General features: G+C 41.9%; 1 protein-coding gene across 1 annotated transcript; it reads left to right on the forward strand.

The window, feature by feature from the left end:
• The first annotated feature begins 54 nt into the window (after positions 1–54).
• Positions 55–15,881, forward strand: plpp2b (phospholipid phosphatase 2b). The gene is made up of 6 exons (XM_020607011.1): positions 55–789; positions 10,671–10,822; positions 11,597–11,859; positions 12,088–12,145; positions 13,349–13,525; positions 14,432–15,881. The coding sequence occupies exons 1-6, from the start codon at positions 714–716 to the stop codon at positions 14,588–14,590; spliced, it is 885 nt and encodes a 294-aa protein (XP_020462667.1). The 5' UTR covers positions 55–713; the 3' UTR covers positions 14,591–15,881.
• Positions 15,882–16,640: the final 759 nt, after the last annotated feature.

The raw sequence follows: 16,640 nt of genomic DNA on the forward strand, positions 1-16,640 counted from the left end.
TGTCCATCAGAAATGGGGTCAAACATGTCTTTAGTCGAGGACTGCGTGTTCTTGGCTAAATCCGGATTACTTACAGATAATGAGATCAGGTGTACTAACAGTCATTTGTTTCCTCTTTTATTTTTATGCCTCAGGGATACTTTTGAGCCGACAGCGCATTGCTGCTCCCAGGAACCTCATCATGGTCTGATCTTTACAGTTTGTGAGTCCTCTTTATACAAAAGACATAGAAAGTTAATCGAGGAGAGGTCTGCTCTCTTGCACTTTGTACGCCTCTTTGCACGCCTGTGCGTAAAAAGCCCTCGAGCCTGGCGATCAGATAGCCATAGAGGAGCCAGACGAGGAAGTTGGGAGGAGGAACCGGCGTGGTGTGTGCGGAGAGGAGAGGTTTTGCTGATTTTACAGGACGCCCCAAGCGCTGTAAGTTCGGAGGATCTGTTCAGTTTGTACCCGAAACCAGCGATGCGCACACAGGGACGCGCTACTCCACTGTCGACGCGTATCTGGTCAGAAACTGGTTTTTAACACGCTGTCCTTTTAAGAAGGCCACACACACCTATGTTGTCAATGTTAACACGGGCAGTGAAGAGGATCCCGGAAGAGCTCGTGGCGCAGGTCACCAGGTGGTTTGCATAACCTGTAGGTTTATTCCGAAGCCAGCGAGCACCGATGGACTTTTTCACCTTTTTCAAAAAGTAGTTGTTTAATTTGAAATGCCCGGGAAGAAAATGGACGAGCGGAACAAGAAGAAGCTATATGTGGTGATGGACGTGCTGTGTGTTTTAGTTGGTAAGTAAACGACACCAGGTACCAACTATACGTCAGCATGACCTGCCTTCCATTTGGGAACTTTACTGTTGTCAGTGAGAATTACCGATGTTATGTCTGTTGTGAATTTCTTACTAATATCTCGTGTGTTTTGCGCCAATGGCAGTAACTTAGTAATTCATATAATCATGGGAACCCTGCATTAAGTGTTCATTTGCGCGTCAAAATGACACAAAACGTGTTTGCAATCAGGTGAAAAGTGCTCAGGACAGCTCGGAAGCAACATCATAGTTTCTCTTTCAAAGTCAAATGAAGCAGATGGATTTCCATGCATGTGCCCAACACTAAAAGAGCAGGCTGTCACCACCTTTATTTATGCAGATGCAAACCAGAATATGTTAAAATGGGACATTTAACTTGCACCGTGGCGGAACACAAGAGGTAACACTATCATGCTTGCTGCAAAGTAGGCTGCTTAACTTTTGCAGGACTTTACAGAAGTCTCGGGAAGCTGAATATTTGTTTATGGAAATTCGATATGAATATGTGTGCAGCGCTTATTCCCATTTTTCTTCTGTATTTTGTCTGCCAGGGGTCCTGCCAAGAATGTCCCTACTTCCCACATTCAGTGCATTTCTCAAGATAGGCCTATTACATCCACTTTCACTCCACAGACCATTCTTCTTTGCATGCAATTTTAGTAAAGAATACGTTTCCAAGAAACCAGATAGATTTTTCCACTGCTGTAGTAACCAGAGAACCGCATTGCTGTATTATTTTTTTGTCTCCTTCCCCCTCTGGGCTTTGAAAAAATAATGAGCTGTCGGAAAATGAATCATATCAGTAACACACGTTTGCAGCTGTCATTATAAATTCTCCCTTTGTCATTGCCATTATTTTGTAATGATTGGAACTGAATAGCATGAGAAATGGATGACCACAAATCTCATGTCAGTCCATTCATTTGCATATAATTGGACTAATCAAACAGGAATAAATAAGAGTTTACACACTGTTTAATTCATAAACAAATTCATATGATATTTGAATGAGTAAACAGATTAAAAGAATTGGCCAATGAAAGTATTAATCCAGCCCAATTCAATAGATCAAGTTAGAGGCAATAAAGTGATCACTAAATACTGTACATTATTTAAAACTAGATGAATTAAACACATAATGGAACTTAAAGACCAGAATATTATGATTAAACATTAACAAATGTGAGAACTCATCTCCTCAGAGTGTGTGTATGTGTGTGTGTGTGTGTGTGTGTGTGTGTGTGTGTGTGTGTGTGTGTGTGTGTGTGTGTGTGTGTGTGTGTGTGTGTGGAATGTACCACTTTGGTGAGGCACTGGTTTTCTGTGTTAAAGCCACAAGCTCTTGACAGACATGTGCTATATAATGGTCTAGTGTTTAGTGGCATGTTCATCCCTTGTTTTGTCTGTGTTGGTGATGGTGGTGAAGCTGGAGGGAGGATGGAGACAGGGTTGACAGCTCATGTCTGTGTGTCTGCACTGCTGTGCGGTTACAGCTCCCCTCAGCTTTTCAGAAAGCTCTGAGCTATTTATTTCCATCTATGGGAACATCCACAGGCTGCTGAACTTGATAAGCCTCTCCATTTTGCTGTCACAAGTCTGGGATTAACATCTGGTTTGGGTTGGTCAGTCAGCTCTCGATGTCTGCATCCCACCCTTTTGCCACCCACATCACCCTCCCAAATAATCATCAAGCCAACCTGAAGCTTATGCGAGGTTGCCTCAGCCATGTAACAACAACGTGGAGGTTGTACTTATACTGATCATGAACCTATATGAAAACAGTCCTGAGTTTTGCTTTTTTTGAACAATTTCCATGTTATATTAAACCAAACACTTCATATGTGAATCAATCTTTCAACATTGAATGCTATTCTAGCTAGTATCTACCATTATGTTCTTTAGCTTCTCCTACTCACTGATCCACTTCTCTGTTTTCTCTACATATCTATTCTCTACTTTTATAGCTCACCTGTATGTCTCTTCAACTGTTTTTTGTAACGGCATCTAAAAGGCCTAATAAAAGCAGCAAATACAACTGTTAAGTGATTTCTTTGGCATGCTCTCCACCAGTCACGCTCTGCCCTGCCAGGGCCAAATTAACAACTGTTGGTGTTATATGAATGGATGTGCAGTTCTCTATATTTTAAACATACCTTGAACCTCTTAATTGAGAAATCTGAAATAATATTTCTAGAGCTAAGGAGTAGTTTACTGATTTCTTAAACACAAATTGGCTGAAACTGAGCTCGGGCTCAGACCACCTGAACGACCCCCGATCCCGTGCTCACAGAAGTCCATCTTTCCGCTCTCCTTCTCTTGTGTTATCTGTCCTGTTTACAGCTAAGACGTCTGATCTATCATGAAGGCCATTTGAGCTGTGCTTTTCAAATATCTGTCTTGAGTCATGAGTTGTTGATCATTGTAAGCTCTTGGCCTCCCTTTATTTTCTTCCCCATTCTTTCTTTGGTGTAACTTCTCCCTTCCTTTCTCCTCCTCTGCTTGTATAAGTGCACGGTTGGTGTTGGCTCAGAGCACAAAGAGAAAAGACCAGGGCTTAACCTGTCCCGGCCTGGCACTCTTGTTTGTTGGTAGATCGTGCAGGGCTAAAAGGAGGAGTCGCAGGTTCCACTGTACGCGATGTGCAATGAGCTGCGAACTATGAGTAATATGCTATGAGTAATGTGTTAGATATGCTAAGTAATATGTGACTAGGCAAGACATTTCTGCAACACCTGCTCACACGCAAAGTTTTGTTCTTCAGTGTTCTTCACACACTCTTTGTTGTCCTGTTACATATACTGACAAGCCAGTTCTGTTGTATGTGTGATTAGACAGAAGTAATATATATGCAGAAGGAGCAGGTCAAATTGCCCTCATGTAGATTTTTTTGAAATTATTTGCAGATACAGAGCTGTGATCGAGGACAGTGGGTTATTGTTACCACTCTTTGAATTATTAGTTCCTTGGCTATAAAATCGGATAGTTTGCAGACACAGCTTTGGGTTTGTCTGCTTCTTTCTCCAGCCCACACCTAAATAATAAGGCAGTAAAGTTTGTGATTATCCTCCAGCACTTGAATATCAAACTTTTATTTTGTTAATCATTACCTAATGCAATAGAGATTGCTCCTACAGCAGCAGAACTATCAACACATTTTTACATATTCTTTGCATTCTGTTGGACTGTATTATTAAACTGTAAAGCGTCCTCCATGTTCTGTCCTTTGACCTCCCTGTGCTGCAGCGTTTCCAGAGAGCTGGGCCTTGTAAAATTGTGTTGTAGAAGACTGATTGCTCGGAGTTCTCAAAGAAAGGCAATTGCTTTTCTCAGGAGAGATGTCTCATGGAAACGGAAGCCCTTTTAACAAACAAGCATGTACGTTCCTGCAAGGAGAAATGAGACTAGTTCTCTGTTGTTTAATTGCACATGGATTTCTGGTTAATGTCCTTTTATAAGTCACAGTCTGAAGTGGATGATGTCATGATGGTTTCTTTCAAATCAGTAGCACATTAAAGCCACATTTCCAAAAGTCAGCCCGTTGTGAGCTGGGAGGAACCTGTGGAATCTGAGGAAACCTTATGAGAAATTGTGTGGCTTGTTTTGCTTTGCACAGGTAGGACATGCAGCTCTCTCTGCGCAAATTAAGCTTTCTGGTATCTTTTAATGGCACATGATTGAAATGGTGAAGAAGTGCCTTCTGTCTATATAACACAGAATTTTCAGAGACGCTCAGTACTCTTCAGGATAATACATTTAAACTCCTCCCGCAGACCTTTATGGTTTAGGTTTAAACCTGTGTGGCCCGCTTCTTTGATCCCTTCCAAACCCAAACTCTTGAATTGCCAACCCAGATTTAGCTGCCCTCCCACCATTTGTACGACCTCGCCTGCCACCCAATCTCCTTCTGCACTACTTGGAACTAAGCATGCGTAAATGATGGATGGAGTGAAATGGCGGGAGTAAAAATAAAGAATAGGCCGCAGCAGCGAGATCTGGTGTGACTGAACTTGGGCGTTTCTCATGTGAATTAGAATTCCAGAGCCCAATGTCGGCAGAGGTTTGTAGTCTCAGCAAATACCTTCCACATTAGTCAGTCCAGCTTGGATTGAGACAGTCAGGCTGCGTTGAGTTGCTTTGATAACACAAGCTATCTTTAACAGGTCTGCAACATTACCTGTGTTGATGCACTATAGAGCTTTGCTGCTATAGGTTTTTTTGCTGTCATTTCAAGAAAGCATGTTTGACATGGAGAAGGGAGGCAAAGGGGAGGCAGGGGAGAAAGAAAAGTGCAAACACTGACTGCAACTAAAAGGAAAAAATGCAGAGTCTGTGTTTGTCCACGGTGGGAAGAGAGGACATTCGGAACTGGTCAGAGATGGAGACTTAACTGTGACACAGGGATGAAAAACAAAGAGGCAAGGAGCAGGGTTAATATGAGAGGAAGCAAGCTACCAACAGAAGGAAAAGATGAATCAGAGGAGAAAGAAGAAACTCACTGGTGACCTTTATGCTGTAAAGGCAAGAAATGAGTGGAAGAAATTAGATGGAGGTGCATTTTGTTCCAGCTGTGACCCTGAAGGAAAGTTTTAAGCCAAGTAGGGCAGCCCAGGAAAACACCCCTCCCACACCATACACACAGGTTTGAAAACGGGCATAACGAAAACCAAGACTGTATACTTTTTCAAATTTTATGAGAATAATTATCAATCCATATGGTTTTGCAGGTGCAGAAGGTTATGTCAGAAACCAGTGCAGGCAGGTGAGTTACTCTGACCAGTGGAGCAACCATCATAGCAGTTTGGTTCACAGTGTCAACCTTTCTGCAGTGGAAAAATGGAGCAGGAGAAATTATTGTAGATGTAAGCGACAAAGACAGGAAAACAACTACAAACAGAGAGACGACGTAACAAACCTCAAATCTCACCCCCATAGTGTGACTGTGGTCAAAATGGTCCTGTATAATTGTGCGTCTGTCAGCTATATGAAGCCCAATCCCACTCAGGCCTCTCAATTTACAGCAGAATTTAGATGTGGGAGGACGGCGCGATCAAGAAGATCAGAAGCTGCAGAGGGAAGAATGAATGGCCTTCAGAGAGACAAAGGAAACAACCAGAATGGAGGATGTGATTCAGCAGTGGTGGAAGTAAGGAGGACGTGTAGGAAAGTGCAAGCCTCTTTGCACACTGCCATCTTTGTTTGTCAGTGGGGCTACAATTTATGATAAAATCCTTTGTGATGCTCCTCTGACATTTTCTGCAGATCATCTTGACATGCAGTCATTGCCAGTTACTCAGCTCTTTGTTGCACTGATATCTATTTTCAGCAGGGAGAGACACAGAGGTGCCAAGGCAGATAAAAGGCTGTTCTGCAGCCAGGTAAATGAGAGGCCTTAAACTATCTGAAATTGGACCAAAGCCTCTAAAATTGCCCTTCCTTAATCTCAGACAAGAAAGCTAGAGCCCTGCAGCTTCAAACAGGCTCCCATTAGGGGCTCAGGCTGGAGCTTTCTGACTGGCAGCTGCACATTAGACTCCTGGTTACGCTCCAAATATAGTGTTTTCTGTCCCTCCATTACCAAGAAGCAGGTGTCTAGAAAGAAGGTCCTCCTGTATCCTTAATAAGTACCTTTCCTCCATGTATGTGTTCTTTTGGATTTTCTCCTGCCAAAGATGTCTCTGACTTTGGCTCAGACAAGAGGCGCTGCTTGGTCTTTTAGTGGAGGCAGGTCTGGAATGGTGTCAGTTTGGGTTGTGGGGTTGTCTTGTTATGTGCTGGAGACCTATTTTGACTGCAGTTGCATCTATTTTTGCCTGTAAGCTGTCTGTGTCTGCTTTTTGAGAGAGTGGCTGGTTTGTTTCTAGGAGATCTGCGCTGCTCTTAGGACACACGCCTAAGGATGCAGCATATGTTCTGCCTGTGACGGCAGAACACACACTTTACATCATTTTATTTAAGAACTTTTATTTTCATCCAAACTTGTGATTTATGGCTAACAAAGTATGAAGGCAGCTGAATTAGTGCTTCATTTATGAATATAGAAATGATTCACACTTTATTACAAGCCAAGGGAGGGTTATATAAGACCAGGCACCCTGGTCTGTGCTGTTTGGCACACTGGCAAAATCCATGTTTGGTTAGGAGAATTTAGTACAAAAAAAACCTTTAGCATATTGCTAAACAGATAACTGCATACTGTATGATACTTTAGAATTTAATGTTGCTGATTTCATTAGCTGTTGGCACTTTTCTTTGACGTTTTCACTTCGTCTTTCTCCAGCTCTGTAGTGATTAATGGCCCCACACTGGCAAGTGTTTAAAGCTTTATTTAACAGTTTGGAGTTGTAATATATCTGACTCCAGTACAGAAATGTTGGTCTAGAGTGACACTTACTATGTTGTATTAAGTAAATAAACATTCCCCAACACTTTGACCAGGCCAATCTTGCATAACCTTTATAAAACCTGTTGTAATATATACACTTAGAATATGTTGGTATTCTGTCAAACAAGTCTTTCCTTTGCTTTGATTGCAATTCCAGTGTTTTTAGTTTCATACAAAGTGTGAACATTCCAAGCTGCTTAAAAAGTTGGTTTTGGCTAATGAAATATATCGAGGGGAAACAGATTTTATGTCACAATGTCCAACCCCCCCGGCCCCCCGCATTTCCCTCGACTGTAATGACAGCACACTCTAAACCCCTACTCCACAAAGGGTTTTATTTTATTTTTCATGTCTGTCAGTGCTAACACCCTGATTATATTATGTTTTCAAGTAAAATAATGCATTTGACATGCTGTGTAAATTTCAGTCACATCCACACTAGATGTATAAGGAGTCTGGAAGCATTTAAAATAATATTGTGAAAATACTTAACACCAGTTTGGCCACTGGAAGAAACTGCACTGAGAATCTGTTTCTTTTTTTATTAATTTGTTAGAGTTATATATATTTTTAAAACCAAGAGATTGTAGAAAGATAGTCATAGACATTATCTGAATCTTTTAAAAGTCACAATAATAACTCCATAATAGAATCCACCCAGTATCACTGTCCAGTGACTCATCAGCAACCAGGAGTAGTAGGAAAAGTAAGCCAACAGCAGCGGTTTCTTCGCATTCTGCCCTGTTTGCCAGCTGGAAGCAGGGTACAGACGCAGAAGCTGCCATGGTTGCCCTCAAAAGCCACAGCGATATTGTGGTGCTCTCATGAGGTGCCTGAGGCAGGTTGTTGTTTAAATACAAGAGAGCTGTAAACAACAGGACTTTGCTGGTGCAAAGAGCTGGCTTTACACCCATGGTTCACCTTGTTGTGACATGGCTGGTAGATCTGGTGGTTGGTGGGAAGCTGCCACAAAAGGGACAGGTGTCATCCAGCTGCTGCTGCTCATTTCTGTGAGAAGGGCCAAAGGTGCATTGTGTGTAGGCTGCTGCAATTTATTCACACTTATTAAAAATGAGTTTAAAAAGTATAGCTGTCACATGTGTGGGCTGAAGCTATAGTTCATTGGCTGATGCTTACAGTCTGCATTTCACCCACTGGTTTTGTTTTGTGCACTGTGTAAATATGTTTAGACCCGCCTTCAGCTGATGTTGAAATGTTGTAGTTGTGATTTCTCCTTAGTTTTTTTTTTATGTTATATGAAGCTTATAGCTACTGTGATGTAGGCAACTGGTATCTCAGTTGGTGTGTTTTCCTTCCTTGTTTGTCTAGTCCGATCTAGCTCATCCAAAGTCGGGTTACAGGAGCCCGTGTGTGATGGTGTGTTCAGTTTATAGTATGCTATTGTTTATTCTCTGCCCAACACAAAGCTTCTGCTATACTACTGCCCTTCCTTTCTTTTTGTGCCAACACAGCTCTGTCTTTACAGGGTGATGGACATGTGTGCAGTTGGAATGTTATTAAACAATGTCCGCCCTCATTTTATGTAAGCTTGGATTCACGGACGTGGTTAGAAGTGTGTGTGCGGTTATGCCTCAGTGAGCAATGCCCTGTTCTTCCTGGAAACATTTTTTTCTATGTGTACTGTACCTGCCTTGGATTTGGCAGAGAATAAAACAAAGAACCTGCAGAAAGCTTTTGGTATATTCTCCAAAGACCTGAAACAGCTATGACAAAATTATTGGTACACTTCAGAAGCGATAAATAAGGGTACTGTAGTGGTGCTTCAAGCAAGCTGTTGTCTTAAATTAGCATCACAGGTGTCTTCACTCTTATCAGTTATCAAAGTGCTCATTGTGCTGTTTATCACTGGATGTCCACAATGAACAAAAGAAGAAGGGAGTTGTCTGAGGAGATTAAAAAAAAATAAAGTGGTCAAGGTAAAGGCCACAACAGCTTGATGTTCCTGTGACGACGGTTGCTAATTTTATTAAGAAGTTTTAGGCCTCTGTCATTTAAATCCACTTGCTTTGACTTGCTTCAATATAAATATTTTCAGTTTTTAGTCCTTTATGACAGAAAACTGAACATCTTTAGTTTGTTGCTCAGACAGAATGAGACATTTGAAAATGTCATCTTGGAAATGGATAATAAAGAAAATGACTGGCAGATTAATTGGCGATAACTAATAATGGTTTTTCTGCTCTAAATTTGATCATTTATTATCAGCTAATTATCTTGGTCCATGCGCTCACTGCTCAGCTCCAAATAGTTTAAGGCTGGAAGAATCGCCTCTGGCTTTGTACTGTAATTGTGCAAATGATGTCTTTCTCCCACATACTGTATCTGTCTAGAGTCGTACTCTACCCCATATCTCTTTCTTATGAAACACTCCCTATTATAGCCTTGAACCAGGGCAGTAAGATAGAAGTTTTGGATTACAGCCTTGTAATATGACTGTACACCGTGTGTGTGTGTGTGTGTGTGTGTGAGTGAGTGAGTGAGTGAGAAGGAAGAGTGAGTGAGTGAGTGAGTGAGTGAGAAGGAAGAGTGAGTGAGTGAGTGAGTGAGTGAGAAGGAAGAGTGAGTGAGTGAGTGAGTGAGTGAGAAGGAAGAGTGAGTGAGTGAGTGAGTGAGTGAGAAGGAAGAGTGAGTGAGTGAGTGAGTGAGTGAGAAGGAAGAGTGAGTGAGTGAGTGAGTGAGTGAGAAGGAAGAGTGAGTGAGTGAGTGAGTGAGTGAGAAGGAAGAGTGAGTGAGTGAGTGAGTGAGTGAGAAGGAAGAGTGAGTGAGTGAGTGAGAGAGAAGGAAGAGTGAGTGAGTATAGCGGAGATGAATGTTTCCCAGCATCTCAAGGACATCACTCGTGCACTCGGGAGCCTTGAGCAGCTATATTTGGTCTTATTTTTGCACACAGCCACATCATTCAAAAGACCCATGTGCGTTGAGACTGCAGTGATTTGTTTAATTTAAGAAACCTCTTGTAAGTGTTTATGTACTTCTGAGTCGACCGAGTATGTGTGTGATGTGTGATTTTACATATGCCACCTGACTGTGTATGTAAATACTGTTTTCCTCTATTTATGTTATTCCTTGCTGTGCATTTCTACCCTGACATTTAACTACCAGATGTTCTTTTTTGTCCTTGTGCCTGTTGTGATTTTACACCTTCAAGTTATGATGGAGGGAGAAAACAATTTAGTTGTCCTTAGAGAAATATTTTCACTTTCCAACTTGGATGATGTCATGTCTGAAAACATATAGAAACAGTGACAAATGTGTTATTCCAAAACATTTTTCTCAGATTCTGAAGTCCATTAACTTGGTTCCACACAGTTGTTGGTCGGTCTGCCCAGTCATGATCATGCCAGTCACGCACCAGCACATTCCTCTAACGTCTCTAAAAGCACTGCTTCTCTAAATACAGCTAATATTCTAACTCCTCCTTGTCAGACTGTAATCCTTGACTTTTGTTTTCATTACAGCGGCACTGCCCTTCATCATTTTGAACATCCTGTACAAGCCATATCAAAGGGGGGTTTACTGTGATGATGAGAGCATCATGTACCCGATAAAACCAGACACCATCACCCATAGCATGATGGCAGCTGTCACCATCACCTGCACTGTTGTCATTGTAAGTTTGACCCAAAACATCAATCTCTCCTCTCTTGGCAGATAAAGTTTTATTTCTTTACATCAGGGGCGCATCTAGAAAATTTTGGATGGGGTGGCCAGGCTGAGGTGCAGACTCGGAGAGGTGTAAAGACAATTAAACCCATAGTTCTATGAAATATTTATCTCTCTGGCTGTTGATTTATTTTGTGTGCGTGTGTACAAATGAGATACACACAGTGCCATTTTCAGCTATTTTTGGCTGCACTCCTTATGTACTCTTGGCCAGAAACATCACTGTGGCACACTGGTTCCACCCCCCACTGAGGCAAATCATGCCAAGTGCTCTAGAACAACACATTTGGAGAAATGAATGCAAATATCATGCTGCATGTATGATATTAAGTAAAACTAATTTGGATAATATCAATTATGAAGCACCAAAATTATGTTAGTTGTAGCTGAGGCAACAATTTGTCATCGTTTTACTTTCAGTAATACTGCCAAGCATCAGATTTTGACTCTGGCAGGGGTGGCCATTCAGATTCTGCGGGTGGCTGGTACCAACCCTGGCCACCCCTTGGCTCCGCCCATGCTTCTCGCTTCATTAAAATCCAAAATTATGGAACGTTTACAGGACATTAAACAAAATCCTGTGTGTTGGTCCATTACTAAATTGCCTTTGGAGCTGGGCAAAGCATGAATGTATAGGGAGGAAAAGTAATTTCCTTCTAATAATGAGAAAACTTTTAAAAATGAAACCAAAAACTCTTTTCCTCGTTTTCCCATCCCTCAGATCTCCTCCGGAGAGGCTTATCTGGTCTACAGCAAGAGAATTTACTCTAATTCAGACTTCAACCAGTATGTAGCTGCGCTCTATAAAGTAGTGGGTACCTTCTTGTTTGGAGCATTTGTCAGCCAGTCACTGACCGACCTTGCCAAGTTCACCATCGGCCGCCCAAGACCCAACTTCATGGCCGTATGTCTTCCTGAGTTCTGCAAGGGATACATGCAGAAGATCAACTGCACTGGCAATCCTCAGGACGTCACTGAGTCAAGGTAGGGGGAGACAAACTGGGGATTACAGTTGGTGCTTAGAGAGGGAAATATGTTGAAATTAATACAACAATGAAATTGATACTCATTACAGCCCTAACATTGGAAAAGAGAAAGTGAGACCTGGCTCAGTACTGTTTGATGGAATTAAATTCCAACACATTTTATATAATAGTGATGCTAACAAGCTGCCACGGTGTAAACTTTCATATGATTCATTGTCTTTTCCAGGTTGTCCTTCTATTCTGGTCACTCCTCTTTTGGAATGTACTGCATGCTCTTCCTAGCAGTAAGTACAGTAATTATGTTTAAGACTTCACTAAAAGTTGTGAAACACTATATATATGTACCTCCAGTAAATATGGAAATATGATCAGGCAAATATCTGTGAGAATCCGACTCGCTAACAATCACCAGATGGGCTCATCTCACAACCAGCTTATGCATTTGGATCCATTCTTGAGGGCTAATTGTTCAGGAGGAGAAAAGGCTCCTAAGCCCAGTTTTTGCCTGGGGACATAAAAGGACATGGCCAGGGTTCAGAGAAAGAATGTGGATACTGAGAAAGAATTTGGAGGCCTCTGTTGCCATTCTCCCAGCAGTGATGAAAGCAAAGCATGCACTGTGTTCTGTCCTCCAGGGCTATCCAGTTCATTACACTTGGCCTCATCTTTGTATCAAAAGCCAGGCACCAGTGCTACCAGTGCTAGACAGCAAGTTTTAGGAGGCCAAGCAAAGTAATGTTTTTCAGTTAAAAAAAAAAAAAAAAAAAAAAAAAATAGAAAGGAAAGCCAGGCCATCTCCAGCTAGTGTCTGTTCCAGTCAGTGCTTCAGTTTGCACTCTGCTTTGCCAGGCAAATACTGCAAACAGAGACAGATAGTATGTGATACCCAGCCTGTGTCCTGCAGAATTCAGTGCATAGTGTGGCTGTGTGTTTGGGGCTGTAGCGTGATGCCAATTCTGTACTGTCTCCAGATTCATAATGTTATGGCGTCTGCTGCTTTCCAGTAAAAAGGGGGTTCTATTTCATCTTTTTACAGTTAAATTCAATTTCATGCAATTCACCCACTGTTTTTGCTGTGGCGTGACGCAAACGCATGTTCTAAGTAAATAATAGACATTTTGTAATTGGTGTTTGGAATCAGATCCCATCGGCCCTGAAACCTGATAGGACGCTGAGCTGTGCATATAAAGCAACTATAAAGATGACTTCTATAAAACAAACATTCGACTGCTGCTTTTCTCAGCAAATTATAGTACAGTTAGATACAATAGATGTTGGTCTAGACATCAAATAGCATTATCCTAACTTTGGTGGTATAACCTTTTGGGAACCAAAACCACTCATGATATCTTTTCAACGTAATAGCAAGTAAAATCAGAAAGACATGTCTACATAATTATTTTTGCCTGATCTCTCTCTTTTCTTGCCTGTCTCCCCTCAACCCCCCACCACCCTCTGCTCTTCTTCCATTATATGTCCCCCTTCAGCTTTATGTTCAGGCAAGATTGGCGGCTAAGTGGGCCAGACTTTTGCGACCCACTATCCAGTTCTTCCTGGTGGCCTTCGCGGTGTATGTGGGTTACACCCGAGTCTCCGATTACAAGCACCACTGGAGCGACGTGCTGGCGGGGCTGCTGCAGGGAGCACTTGTTGCTATAGTCACTGTGAGTCTTCAAGACAATTTCTGTCATTCTGTTTTGTCAAAACACTGCAAAATGTAACAGTTTCTACATGATGCTTCTGTGATATAGGACAGTCAGTACTTCCACCAAATGATGCTCATAAGGTGTCGAGTCACTGAGCTACTCTAAACACTAAGAAACTCAGTGTACATTGTACAGTGTACAATACTCAGCTTTGGTATTTTATACTGAAAATAGTATTGACATCAGTTCTTATCTAAAAACATGCATCTCAAGAAATCATGCTTACGTAATGAGCTTTCCAATTTCTTTTTTACCTGACATCTTAGATTTGTGGTTTCTTACTATAGGCAAAGCAAATATGGGCGGGACTGGTTTGATCTTAGGATTGACACCTGCTGATGAATCCATATTTCTGCTTAATTTTATTCTTGCAGTAAAAATTGGAATATCAACAAGTATGAATGAAGTGTGACTTGATACGATCCCACACACTCACACTGGCAGTGTCTCATTTCTTTATTGTTTATCCACTTCCCTGTTTTGATTGAACCACTGTCAGCACCACCCTGTGGAAATTCTGAGTGGTAGTGTGTTTTTGTGTGTGTGTGTGTGTGTGTGTGGATCTGGGTCCATGTATGATTAATTGGGAAGTGAGCCCGTGCCTTTGGCCTTCCCAGTGTGGTGTGCAATTAGAGACCCTCCTGGGCACAGTGCGGCCTACAGGGGTCATGCCTACTCTGTGTGTGTTCCTTTCAGATGTGTCTAAGTGTTAGTGTGTCACTTAACAGCTGTGCACAGAGCTGTTCAGACATATGTAATCACAGTTTCCAGGCTTTCTTCCGTATCCCTTTACACTTGCACAAACTCTGTGGGAAAAATATCTCATAAGTGACCAAAGCTTACCGCCCTTCTTCTCCTCTGCAGGTACGCTATGTGTCAGACTTCTTTAAGAAGCGACCTCCACGTTGCACAAGACCAGACGCAGCTGATGGCGAAGAGCCAGAGAGGAAACCCAGCCTGCAGATTGCAGACTCTGAGCACGGCAACCATTACAACTATCACCATAGACCAAGCCCTGTGTGATAGGGGCTGACACTGGGGAACAGAGGCTGCAGCACACATACCCCAAACCTGTGTGATGGGGTTTAACCCAAGGGCTTCAACTTTGATTGTGCAGCCGACCATGTTTAGATTAGGGAATAATTGAGTCAACTGCAGTCCTAACTCTGTAGGTTGCCTGCTGCAGGCTCCTGATGTTACGTGAGTAGTTCTGTAAGTATGAAATGTTCAGTTTTTGGAGTGTCAGTATAAGTTCTGGCGTGCTACCAGCCCTTCGTATTCTTGTTTGAAAGGAGGAAACCTCCAGATCTGGTCTGTAGCTTGTTGCCTCCCCAGCTCCCTCTTTGTCAACTACTCACCCCCCCACCCCTATCCCATTCCCCAACCACTGGACTGACTGAAGGGGCTGCATCCCATCACCAGGTGCCTGAGCCCTGTCTCAAAGAGGATGTGATGACCTGCTTTTCTCCTGTAAGAGACAGAGGAGCATATTGCTTTTAAGACATCATGATGTCAGTGTATTTGCTTAAAGCTGCATTAAGCAAAAAACCAAACAAACAACAACAAAAAAAACACTACAAACCCAGCACATCAAAGCTACCAAATACTGGTGCTTTACTAGGTGCTTGCTAGCAAGCAAATAACACAACAGAAACACAGGCTAGTTAAGTCTTTTTTTTTTTTTTCTGGCCACCTGATGTATGTCCTTATGATATTCACTTATACCTGTATTAGCCCACTAACTGACTCTTTTTGGATTGATAGAAGTTTGTTACTTTACCAGCCACGTTTTAAATGAAGCTCTGCGGCTGCAGGTAACAGATGTCCACAGTTTTATATAATGCATCAGTGAGAGTCTGCAAAATGTAGTGATCTGGCACAGGAAGCTCTTGCTAATGACTTTCAGTGTGCTTGGCAGGACTAGCACCTTTTTTTATGTTGATATCCAAAAAATTTCTTAATGGAGCTTTAGCATGTTTTTATATGTTTTAAAGTTTTGTATGAAGAGAACTGAAGCAGTACTGGCAGTAATGAAAGAATTTAAAGGAGGGGAAGAAAGATAATGTTTATAAATGCTGAATATCGCATAGTTTGTCTGCTAGTTCATTTTAGTGCACCTTAAGCTGGCTACACACTAAAAGGTTGTTGCAAATCACAACTGAGTTTTTAAATGGAAACCAAGCCACAGAAGATTAGTTGATTTTATTTTATTTTTTTGTCTGTGCATCATGTCCAGTTAGTAGAAAAGCTCACTAACTGAAAATGTCAGCTGCAGGCCACCCCGAAGCTGCTTGACAAACATGCTAAATTGGAAGCATCATTCATATAACCTACAGGGATTCCTCCATCATCTGAAATTGACGATGTGTTCCTGCCAGCTCTCCTAATAACTGCTACACAAACAGGTCCGGGCACCTACTCTCACAAACAATAAGAGGTTTTTAAAGTGACTATACAGGTATATCCTTCCTGGTGACTCACGCTTGTTGTAGTGTGGTGTGATGTTCTGATGCAATGGTAACAGAGATTTAACTCCAGCAGTTTATTTATTTTTGTTGCAAACCTGCAGCTGTTTGCTTGTAGAAGTGATTCAAAACTGTGTGAAGTGATTGAATTCAATCAGTTTATAGGCATAGCGCTAGAGTGTAATACCATCTACCATCCCCCCCCCCCCGTTCGGTTCCCCTCCTCTTGTTTCATTGAATGTCTCACCCTTTTCCCATTTGGCGTCATACAACTGCACTATGTGTCTTGACACTGGTAGCTCCAGTAATCCGCAGTGCTAAAAAACAAATTCAGTTTGACTTTCTTGTGGCTCCGGTTCTATAATTATCCTGAAAACCTTCTCCAGAAACAATGCCAGAGAGCCAGCTGTCATGTTGTATCACTGCCCAAGAGTGTCTTATTTGCTGAACTATCTCAACAGTGCCAACTCTGACTTTGTGTTAAGGAGAGGACATATACAGAGTCTTGTAAGACGGACTGCATGTCTAGACTCACCCACAACAGTAAGGATGCTTTAGTAACAATGTGTGCATTTAATTGTGAAGTTGATTCATGTTCCCCCCGTTGT

This window comes from Monopterus albus, unplaced genomic scaffold, assembly GCF_001952655.1.
Source record: "Monopterus albus unplaced genomic scaffold, M_albus_1.0 scaffold83.1, whole genome shotgun sequence".
Taxonomy (NCBI): domain Eukaryota; kingdom Metazoa; phylum Chordata; class Actinopteri; order Synbranchiformes; family Synbranchidae; genus Monopterus; species Monopterus albus.

What these genes read in the sequence shown, in the direction of transcription:
- plpp2b (XM_020607011.1), top strand. Translation starts at nt 714, where the DNA reads ATGCCCGGGAAGAAAATGGACGAGCGGAACAAGAAGAAGCTATATGTG. An exon ending in TCACCTGCACTGTTGTCATT is followed by an intron (nt 10,823 to 11,596) that starts GTAAGTTTGACC and finishes CCCATCCCTCAG; the next exon opens with ATCTCCTCCGGAGAGGCTTA. An exon ending in CAGGACGTCACTGAGTCAAG is followed by an intron (nt 11,860 to 12,087) that starts GTAGGGGGAGAC and finishes TGTCTTTTCCAG; the next exon opens with GTTGTCCTTCTATTCTGGTC.